At 33.7% G+C, this 12,395-nt stretch overlaps 1 protein-coding gene across 1 annotated transcript; it reads left to right on the top strand.

Moving 5' to 3' along the window:
* The first annotated feature begins 5,587 nt into the window (after positions 1–5,587).
* LOC121268878 (ethylene-responsive transcription factor CRF2-like) lies at positions 5,588–7,659 on the top strand. Its single transcript, XM_041173142.1, has one exon. It carries the CDS (start codon positions 6,403–6,405, stop codon positions 7,375–7,377), a length of 975 nt encoding a protein of 324 aa, XP_041029076.1. The 5' UTR covers positions 5,588–6,402; the 3' UTR covers positions 7,378–7,659.
* Positions 7,660–12,395: the final 4,736 nt, after the last annotated feature.

Genomic DNA, 12,395 nt, shown 5'->3' with positions numbered 1-12,395 from the left:
AACATTAATCATGGTATCTGCATTATATATATATATATATATATGTAATGTTTTTTCTGAAGTTGAGAGATTCTACATTATTAGTTGAGTTGGTGTTGTCAGGTTTGTCATGCCAACTCCTTAATTTTGAGGCTAATTAGATTTTTTTTTTCTTGTCTTTGCTTCATCCAATGCTAGTTATAAATTTGATAAAAATAAATGAATGTAATTTCTATATATATGCCAATTAAGCACTCATTGTTAGAATAAAATATATCTATATATGTTTAATTAGCTCATCAATTTCATTCCCCTCTAATTATATTTCTCCTTTGAAAAGGGAAAAAAAATCCTGTAAATCCCACCGCAAGCATACACCAGAATTTTAAAACAATATTAATGGTATATGCATATGCAATGTTTTTTTGAAGTCAATTGATTATTCATTAGTTGATTTGTTGCTAATTGCAAGATTATGCTCTTTCTTATACTTTTTCCCCCTTTTTTTCCCTCGTTTCTTTGCTATATCGTAATGTAATTAGTTTGATAAAATAATGAAACCTGATCTATATGCTCGAGCACTAGTCTTGTTGTTACAACGACGTACATGAAACATCATGTGCATGTAATGCCTCTCAAAATATTGAAACCAAAAGACTATTCGCAACCAAAAGACTACATATATATATATATATATATATATATATATATGTTGGGTGAGGCGGCATTTGCATTTGCAAGTTTTTTTTGGCTTTTCCTACCTTTATTAGACTGAGAAAAAAATAATGACAATACAATTTTTCTATGTTACAGTGATAAATAAGTAATTTGGTTCATCATTTTTCTATCAGTTCAAACTTTTGTGACAAGTGATAAGGACGTCATCGTATGAGAACAAATAGTTAATTGGCTTCCTTCTTATTACACATCATGTATCTCCAATTTAAAAGAAACGACACAATTAGGGTGTGTTAGTTTGTTGAATGAGTAGAGTGCTTGTAGGAATGGACAATATTCCTATATATATATATTCTTTTATTTGGTGAGGCACATAAAATTTTATTAAGATTGCAACAAAAGTCTTAAAATATTTAAAACCCACAATTTTTTTTTTTTTCAAAAAGTCATTTTTTTAACTTGTTGACCTTCAAGTAAAACTATTGATTAACATTTGGAGGCATTCAACGAACGTCTCACAAAATGTTGGAGTGGTCATTCTGTTCTTGACTGCCAATGGGGTTGGGTTTGCCACAATTGGTATGGCACCAGGGTGATCCGACCACCGGTAAAATGGACCACTCCCAATGGCCCTAGCGCTAAGGGAGCGCTAGTTCGAGCGCCGGTGGTGGACCACCATAAAATCTAACAAAATTATTCGTCCCAAAAAGTCTACTCCAAGAACCTATTTTGCCGATTAAAATCATCACTAAAATTCATGTGAACCTCAAACTATATTAAATGGAGTATTAGCAAAATACTTGTTCAAATTTTTTATTCCAAACAATAAAAATCTATCGATATATATAAGTCTATTTTCATCACAAATAATCATTCTCATTCCAGATAATTGGTCATAAATATTCATTTTTCTTATAGTGAAAGAATGTAACATAATATGTAAAAATATCAATCAGATTCATCTATATTGGAAGTATAGCAATCTACTTCATTAATGAACAAAGAGTACATAACATGAATATGTGTCTCACCACAAAGTGCTGAGAGATAATCCAAAATTGGTTAAAGAACAAAACGGCAAAATGATTATAGACAACTCATGTCGTCTTGGTTTGCCACTAATAATTGTAAATTAATTATAATCAGAATGAGAGCTGCAGAAGATAGTGAGAGACCAACAACCAATCACTGAGTGACACCAAAAGCTAAGTCAAATGAGCTTCAAAAGGCTTCTACTGTTGCCGATATACCTAAACATACCTAACAAGTAACGACACAGACTTAAGCCTGAGCTATTTGATCAAAGACAAAATTGGGTATTTTCAGAATATTAAAAACAATAAATAATATTGATTAAAATATTAGCTAATAGGGGTCAAGTGGACGAAGGCAGTGAGCGAAAGAAACAAACTGGACGGCTGGGATGCTTGACACGTTGTCCGAGAACTGTCCGGATTAGATTTGCAGCCCATTCAATTCAATATTTAACAAATTGCCAAATAGGGGTCAGCCCATGCTACGGGTTCAGACCTCGGCCCACTTTATAAAATATATTCTAGTGAAAGTACAATAATGTCCTTTGCTGTAGATTTTTGTTTTCCTTTCTTCTTTCTTTTTTTCTTTTTTGTTTTTATAAGGTTAAGTTGTACATTTTTTTACCCTCAATTATAGATCTAAATATAGCTGAAGTTAAATACGAAGAATTAAGTTCTAATTATTTCAAAATCGAAGAATCATGAGAATTATGAGGCATTCACGTCCAGTTTGATTACACAAAATCAAACTATCTCATCTTATCTCATCTTATATGATCATTACAATTTTTTCAAATTCTCAAACAAAATATAATAAATAATTAAACTTTTTTCAAATTTTAAAATAAAAATAATATTAAAGAATAATATTATAATAATATTTTATTCAACTTTTAACAAAATACCTCATCTTATCTAAACTGCGTAACCAAACGAGACAGACTTGATTTAAAGCCTTAAATGGTTGAATATACAATATTTGAAAGTTTTAAACCACGTACATTAATGCAACCTCTATTCTATAGTTTATGATCCCTTCATAGCACCAAACTTTAAACTTACCCATTTTACACGTGTGTTTATCTCTTTCTTATCGCAAATGATTCTACAATAGTACATGAAACATCTACCATGTTATTTATTTTTTTCACAATGTCTCTTAAATAACAGACGAAACAATAATACTAATTATTTGGAGTAATAATATACCTACAACTATTTTTCAACTTATTTTCAAACAATTAATAAAATCATGTCACTATTAAAAATACATTTTAATATTACAAAAATACCCTCCAATTATAATTTTCCAATTATATCAAGTTAAAGAGGATTCCTTTGAATTGGCAAGAGTGTGACAGAATTTATAATTATATCCTCATTTAAGGGACTGTGAAATGGTAAATTATTAGCATTTAAAGGAATATGACGTTGTCATTAATTATAAACAACTAATAATAGAAGAGTAAATTAAATGAGGGCAGTAAATATCATATTATATATATATATATATACATACTTTTAAAGATTATTTTCTTGTGCGTTAGTTAGCTTAGCCAGCACCAAAGTAAATGAGGGTAAATGGTGTGGCCTTTATTCACAAGGACACATCCTCAAAGCAAAAAATCTGAATCACGTGAATTATTCAACACGGGGCCCCATTCAATCACCATCCTATTGATTCTCGGCGTCGACGAGTTTAATGCTAGCTCTCCCAAACATCACGTGGATGTTTGCTCTACCCTCAAAATAAAAAAATAAAAAATAAATAAAAATTGGATTTTTCCTTAACAGTGCCAATTGGTGGAAGCCATCTGTCAAGTTCATTGAGCCTCGAGTCCACAAAAAAACCGAGGAAAATTGTGGATGATAGGCAATAAAACAAGCCTGCCAACTTTACTATTAATCAGAAAAATAAGTTAAATGAGTGGTTTATATTTACAATTTATCTCAATTCATCTCATTATTATTTATTATTATTTATCAATTTTAATTTATAAATTTTACTATATTCACAACTCATCTCACTACTATTTACAACTAATCTTAACTCATCGCAACTCATTTTCGAATCCAAACGATACATCGTAATAGTTTTTAATTTCTTTTAAGAAATTCCCCAACCCAATTAAAAGAAAATTGTTCTCTTTTTTTTCTTTTCTAAGCAAAGAAAAATGTTGTCTCGTTTCTATAAATTATTCCAAATCAATCTAATTTACTTGCATTATAAAATATGAAAATCCTACATCAATTTGAGTAATGATATCTATCGATCTTAAGTATATAAATTTAAATTTTACTATACATAAGTTATTATTTATACTTAACAATTATTTTTATAAGATGTGAAACATGATAATAAATAACGACCGAACAGACCTGACCGTAAAAAATATTATTTTTCATTTGATGGGCCTACAGCCTACTTATATACAAAGAGTGAGTACACACTTCTACTTAATCTTTACTTTACCAATTTACCCCTAACGATACACAAAAAAAAATAAAAAAAGGCAACAACTTGTATCATTGGCGCCTAATTCTAGGCTGCCTCCCACGTTACACTGAGCTGTAAATTGACAAAATAATGAGGTTGTATGGTAAATAAAAAAAGAATATGAACCCAGTGTAACTGTTTACCATAGATTGACGAGAACACCCTCGGAGATAATATGAATATCAGCGAGTATAAGGAGGAATTAGGGGGCATTAATAGCAAATTAACAGAGTCAAAGGAGAGACCGAACCAAAGTCCCCTCTCCCGCTCTCTCTTCTGGTCTCACGTGACATGAATCCCCATTTTCGATAATAAATCATTTGCCGAGTCAGCACCCAGTGTCCGCAATGCACGCTTGGCATCACACGTGCCCGCCTTATGCGGCGCCTAGAAAAATATCTCGACGACTCTTCCCCCCCCCCCCACCCCCCCCCGCCCATAATCCCTCGTTTAGTTTGTTGTTTTTTTTTTACCTAATCTTAAACTCGTCGTTTATTCAAAGAATTACATTCCTAACTTCCCACCTGACATACAGGGTTCATCCGCCAATACTCAAGCCCTGTTTCAAGAGATACGGTTGATAGCAACTAAGAAAGAAAAAAGACTCAAAACAAGCCCAATACTTTCAGCCTGCTTACCTTTAACCAATTACTTAGGTTAAATAAACCACGCCACCTAATCAATAAATTTTATAATTTGAATCATCCTAATTAAATTTTACAGTGATATGAATGTCTTGCTCTAAAAATATAATAATCTCTTTTCAAAATATAAAAAGAAAAAAACAATAATTTATTATAAATCACCTTCTTCTCTTATTTTGTAAATGCAATGTTCGTAGGGGTGCTACTCCCGCCTCCCGCTCCCGCATCTCAGGGGCAGAGGATGAGGGTAGCAAAGTATAAATTTAAATTTTATAAATATGACTATAATTTTAAAATTATGTAGTTTTTAAATTTACTGGTGTATACTTTATGAACAAGTCTAACAAATTATAATATATATTTATATAAACATAATTTATAATTTATAAAATATAAATATATATTTATATTTATAAGTATAAACATATAAACGGGAGCGGGACAGGAGAAATGCAGAGCGGGATTCGACCCTCTCAACCCCCCGCTAGGGACACTAGATGCGAGACATAGCGGGATAGTGAGGTGTGGGACCCGCTGCCTACTCCTAATATTCATCCTTCAAGTTCACAACTTACCATGCAACTCCAGATCAATCTTACCGTTAACTATCCTATTTGGTTTTTTCCTAATGAAAAAAAAAAGGGGAAAAAAAAAACAAACAGAGAATTCAAAAAGGAAAAGAAAATAAGTGGCACTTGAACCGGGTTTGCGGATAACGGCTGTTGGGATCCTATAAAATAGGTCCTCTCGGTTCCCACCGCAACGCAACTGTGCTTAATTCTCTCCGTGTCCTATCTCTCTTCTCTATCTCTATCTTTCTCTCGGACTTCTAAATCCCTCCAAGAGCTGGTGCTACACTCTTTCCTAAGAACTTTCAGATTCCGATCGAGAAGAAGGTTATAGTCTCAGCTCTCATTAGAGAAACTGGAAAACACCAGGAGATAGCAAAGTTGCATGTTCTTTGTGTCGAGTAAATCCGATTGAGAGAAAAGATTAATATCTGTCCCAGATTCGGAACGTTTATTCGCCATCCCTTTCCGGTAAAGCCTTTTGTTGCAGCCTCCTCTTTTCTTTTCTAGCTTTGAAACTTTTCCAGAAATTTCTACCTTTTCCTTTCAACTAGTATTACTGATTGTTCGTCTCTCAGTCTCTACCTCCCCTTCCATGCCGTACTCTCGGCTTTACGTTCTCACTATTCCCACATTTCTTTCTCTCTCTCACTCCAACTGAGTCACGCTCACACTCTTTTTCTTCGCTCCTTTATTTGTGCAACTTTCCTTGAAATTTCTCGTCCCCTAATAAGCTTTTTGAAGGAGTATTAAAATCCATTAATGGTAGATTTTTCACCGTTTCAGGCTTCTCTTTGACGTGTTCTCTCTCTGCCCCCAACTTTCCTTTATATCCTTCTCTTTATTCTTCTCTCGTGTCTACTACTACTCTCAAAGGAATCTAAAAAACCCACTTTTTTGCCCTTCCCTATTTCACGCTTCGCTTGGCAAGCTCGCTCACTCACTCACTTCGCTTTCAATGCTCTTCTTTCGAAGAATCTGATCAGCAATTCCTCTCAATCATGAACCGGCACGGTGCTAAAGTTATTTCTCCTGTCAAGTACACAGAACACCGTAACATCACGAGGCTCCTCGGACCATTGCCGGAGGAGATGAAACGCAGAGTTATACGGATATCTGTCACCGATGGTGATGCAACTGACTCGTCCAGCGACGAAGAAGGTGGAGAAGAGGTGTGCTTTAGGCGCAAAAGGGTCCGGAAGTTCATCAACGAGATCACTGTCGAGTCCTGCTCGACCAAAAACGACAGCGTTTTGAGGTCGGTGAGAACTGCTGCACGAAAGAAGGTTGCCCGGGTTTCTGCTAGTCACCGAGCGTTGAAGGTACCGGCAGCGAGGAAATTTCGGGGCGTGCGCCAAAGGCCCTGGGGGAAATGGGCTGCGGAGATTAGAGACCCTCTGCGACGTGTGCGGTTGTGGTTAGGTACCTATGACACGGCCGAGGAAGCGGCTATGGTGTATGACAACGCGGCTATTCAGCTGCGTGGGCCTGACGCGCTCACCAACTTTGTCACTCCACCGGCGAAATGTCCGCCGGAAAAAAATCCGATAAACAGCTCAGGCTACAACTCCGGCGAAGAGTCCCACAACCACCACCTCTGCTCTCCTACCTCTGTGTTACGGTGTCCTTCACCTTCCAATGAAGAAATCGAATCACAGAGTTTGGATACGACTAAAGAAATCGTTGAAGTTCAAGAAGCACGAGATGAATCTTGTGTATCGGAAAACTTTTCAGATTTTTCAGAATATTCAACTTTCGATTCGTTAATACCGGCAGATATATTTAATTTTGGAAACTCAGTATCGGATCTTTTTGAAGGGACAAGCCTGAAGGAGAGCGTTTTTGAAGAAGATTTCGGCGATATGCTGCTTAGTTCTTGTGAGAATCTTGGCTTGAGCTTCTCAAAATGGCCTGTAGATGATTATTTTCAAGATATCGGCGATATATTTGGGTCAGATCCTGTTGTAGCTCTCTGACTCATGCTTAACTTTTGTTCCCAGAACGACGAGTCCCCCCGCATTGCCCAAAAACAATCGGCAAATTTTGTATCGGTGGAAGCGAAATATCGGCCTTTTTGTTTTTCCTAGTTTTGGTGGTGTTGCCTATCGTTGTATTTTTGTTGATGACATGTGGTTTAATATTATTTATTTATTTATATATAAATATTTCCGCTACAACAACGGTGACGGTCCGAGTTTGGCTACGTGTTCTGAGGTTGTCTTGCAGCTTGCTTGCTTTTTTGCGGGTATGTTTACAATGGCACGTGTCCAATGCACGTGACATGGCACATCTTGGGAAATGAAAAGAAAATCCAAATGAAATTGTAGACACACTTGCAGTCTTGCAGTGTCCATGTGCATCGTGCTGGGAGAGAGGGCTCTTTAAATGGGCTTGACAATTTTACAGTGCACTGTCCCCGAGCAGAGGCAGTATAATCAACTTGCATGGAGTCAGTCCAGCTAAAAAGATAGTTCAAAAAAATAAAAATAAAATAAAAAAGGATGTGCACAAAATAATTGTCACACTTCGTACAAAGAGGTTAATTGCTTGCGAGCTATGTTCTTAAAATTGCACAATTGATGGTTAATATTTATCGCACCTACCATTTTAATTAGCACAAGTGGCATAAAAAAAAAAAAAAAAAAGTACAAGGTCATAATACGAGTAAACGTTTAAATACCTTTAATTGTACCAAATAATAAAACCTTAATTCTCCACTTGTTTTAATATTAATCAGTTCCAACAAAGCTATAGCCTGTGTCGTAAGGTTCTTAATATATTTCGAAAGTTCAAATTTTGTGAATGTACATCTTCTAAAAAAAAAAACAAATAAATCAAAAGATTCATGTTTGATTTGGAAAAGGTTTGTGGAAGTTTTTAAATAAATGGAAAGATAATCTTCTTTTCATTAAATGATTTACTAAATAATCGAAAACAGATTGATAAGGTAGTCACGCTTCCTTATTCAAAATATTTAAAACTTAATAAGGCAGTCATGCTTCCTTGTAAAAAATGAGAACTTGATTTTAAAATTGAGAAGGACTACAATAATAAAAAAAAAAAAATACTATAAAAATAAAGACACAAATGGATATATATAGTTTTATATGATATGCTATGTTTATTTTATAATAAAAATAATTTTATAATATGATCTAATCATATCAATTTATAAATTTATTTTATGTCATTTTTTTTCTTTTTAAAAGTTATATTTTTTTGGATGGAATATTATTCATAAAATGAAAAGGATAGAACCAAGGAAAATGTCTATTAAAACAAGAAAACAAAGGAGAGAGAGAGAGAAAGAGAGAACGGAAAGAGAGGGCTTGCAATCCCAAATCGAAAGAAGAGGGTGGAAGGGAAATCATCTGACATGATTACGGATTTGGATTGACAAAGAGGGAGGAGGGGCTATATACAGTTAAGGCCGTTACGTAGAAAATATCACTCTCACTCAGACCTGATATTTTTGCAGAGCAGGAGCCAAGTGGTGATGGCATTGGGGGGGTTCAGAATCAGAGATATTTCCTTTTTCTTTGTTTTCTTTTTTATTTTCTGTTGCAAAACGACATTGTGTTGAATGGATATGCATTTGAGTTGGGGTGGGGGTGTTTGGGGGAATCGATGGGCGTTGCTCCACGTATACACAAAACAAAAAGCGGACAGAGGACAGTGCTTAAAATAATATTTAAAAAGAAAAAAGAAAAGAAAAGCGCATAAAAAAAAAAGCAAACTTTGACTGGGCTTTTCTGGAAAAAAACAGGCTTTGGGCGTGGGAGGAGCGTCCATTGGGCTATAAAGCTGTAGCATTGATTCATGGGGGGAAGGAAGGAGTGAGTGGTGTCTCCAGCTAAATGGAAAGTTAAACAACACGACAACTACTTGATGCTCACTAAACACCAAATAAACAAAACCAAAAAACAAGAACAAAAACAAAAACGAGACATGGGTTTGTTCTTGTGCAGCATTTTTACTCAGACAAAATTTAATTTAATTTTATCTGATATCTAAATGCAGACGGTTCATCATTTCTTGTTTGGCGATAATAAGATCATCAAATGTTCCAACTTTTTTGTTTTAATGATTGTTTCTATTCTTTAGGATTTAATTATAAAGATTGTGTCATGACATCACATATCATCCTCTAATATTATACCTTCTTCAACTGTCTATATTTTAGTTTCGTGGACGTTGTAGTAGATCGACTACTTGCTTAAAAGAAGCATGCACAAGTTTTTGCAACTTCGATATTGGTGCCTTTTCTCAACACCAAAATGAAAAAGGGAAGAGGCAAAACCGGCGTGCATGGCGTGGCAATCAGGCCACCATGCAGAGTAAAGGCCTTTAGTAAGCTGATCTCCTTCGCCTTCTTTGACATTTTGTTCTCATCTCTTTTTATGTCTAATTAAGCTTTTCGGTTAAGCCACATGCATTATCCACGCGTGAAATATTTCTTCCTCTCGATCCCCCCCTTTTTTTTTCCGCGTTAATTGTCTTTTATATGGCTCATTAACTTTTTACCTAACAAACACGACCCAATGATGAGAAACCTAGCTAATTCAATAATTATCAGTTTATCCTATGATCACGATCTCCATCTCATGCTTTTTTAAATTTTGGAGAAGATATATATATATATATATTTATATATTTATTTATGTATATTCAGCCTCCCTCCTTTTGTAATAGGGTAGATCAGTCTATATATATACAGGTGTGGTAGTCAAAGTTTTCATTATTATTACAAGGCTTAGGTGCTGGAGTAGTGTTGATGCTAAACTAACATTAATAAAAGAAATCAAAATTCAGACAACTTTTTTGTGTTCAACGGCCACAATTAATACACACCCGCCTCCAAGGTATTCCTAGTGACTTTTTTTTTTTTTTTTTGGCAAAAAAGTCAAAAAGAATCCTTTCTATTTCGAATGATGTAAATTTTATGTGTATAATAAATCATGCTAATCGCTACACTATATAACTTAATTTACATGAGAGGAGTATTGGGTCAAAGCTAATTATAACTAACAATCTAGGGCTTTGTTCGGAAGTTAAACATATCTCAACTCATCTCAACTCATCATTATAACTTTTTCAAATTTCAACATAAAATATAATAAACAATTCAACTTTTTTAAATCTCAAAATAATAATAATATTCTAACAATATTTTATCATCTCAACTTAACTCAACTCAACTTAGTTTAACATCCAAATACAGCCTTATCGCCATGCCAAGTTCTTTTGGACCAGATGACATAAGTCCTGGTCTCCAATATGGAGAATCAGGTTAGAACCTCCCATCCCTATATATTATATATATATATATATATATATATATATAAAAGTATCGTTGCCATATCAATTTGTATCAGCTCAATTATAGATGGTGTGAAAGTAATTATCAACTCAGTTGGACATGAATGCTGCAAGAAAGTTGAGGTAGGCCTAGAATAGTTCTCTATGCGATATTTATGAAAAAAAAAAAAAAATCTTGAAATTGGCTGAGCAAAGGAGACTTAACTTCGTATAAAAGGATAGTACCTGTGAAGCCCTCTCATAAAAAACTTATACTCAAGTTTATTATGGCTACTCTACATACGGATTCCATATTGAATAAGCTGAGTAATGATACATGCACAATTATTTTTTAGTAGTGTTACATGTATTTATAATTTTACTTATAAACAACATACAAGACTCACTTTATCGCTTTCTTTTGAAATTTAAATTTTGAATTTTCCATTTCATAACTTCCAGCATATCAATAACTGATACGTGAATAAATAAGTTTTTTTTTATAAGTCTTCTTATGTACAATTAGCATTTTTTATGACCATGTATTAAAATAAGGATATTTATGTAAGAGAAAATATATTTACAACCGTAAATTGTATAACCGTCGCGTAATCGCTTTGAAAAAAGTGAATAAAACATGAGACCCATATGAAAAAAATTAATTTTTTAATAGTGGATCACACTCTTTTTCAAAGCGATTAAGCGACGTTTACGCACTTTTCAGTTGTATGTAAAATTATTTTTTATGTAAAATAGTATTATTTTTATAAGTTATTTTCTAAAAATCTCTCTTATTTAAAATATAGTGACATAAATTATTATAAAAATGATTGTATGTCTATCATTTTCAAATTGAATGATGCAACTAAGATGCACAAAACCCAATATATATCAAAGGTGGGTTATTAAAAAATAATTGAAAGCTCGTACGTAATTGAAAATACTCTAAATAGTAATATATATATATATATATATATATATAGTATGTACATGATATATATATACAAGCAAATTAAGTAGGTAGAGATGGGGACAGATCAATCCTGAATTGATCAAGAATTTATTCAAGCCTTTTCCGGCCCAGTGGTGATCATTGCTTTTTGATAGCTTATAATCTCGATCAATACGAGAAGAAAACATTGAAACCCACTAGAATATTGTTTAATAAGAGACCTCTCACGCTGCAAAAGATGGCAATTATTATGTCTTGAGAAGAACACATTTTTCTCTTGCATCCATGGAATCACGATAGGGCATGGAGGGTTGGGGCTTTCCTCAGGTGATGAGGCAATTCATGGGACCGGCCTTCTGTGTGCTTGTCTGTTGGTAAAATTTACTAAAAATCAAACTCCATAATTAAGACTAAAGTGGGCATGAGTAGTACTCAGTGAGTAAACCTTTGTTTAGAAAGAAAATGTTATTTATATCTATAATTTTACTTACGTAATCATACATATAGATCATGCGTCGGCTTATATCGAGAACGGTAAAAATTTTAAAATTTAAATTAAAAAAAGAAAATATTGATAAAATAAGGTTGCCACTCAATACTTATAATATTTTGTATAAAACTGCATGTATATGTAATACTACTCTTCTATAAAATAGGAAAAAATGGAAACAAATACTCAATTTAGAGTGCGTAACTAGAATTTCATTCTTGATCGACCTAATCGACACATATATATACAGAATA

The sequence above is a fragment of the Juglans microcarpa x Juglans regia genome, chromosome 6D, assembly GCF_004785595.1.
Source record: "Juglans microcarpa x Juglans regia isolate MS1-56 chromosome 6D, Jm3101_v1.0, whole genome shotgun sequence".
In the NCBI taxonomy this organism is placed as follows: domain Eukaryota; kingdom Viridiplantae; phylum Streptophyta; class Magnoliopsida; order Fagales; family Juglandaceae; genus Juglans; species Juglans microcarpa x Juglans regia.
This window is presented reverse-complemented; position numbering and strand designations above follow the sequence as displayed.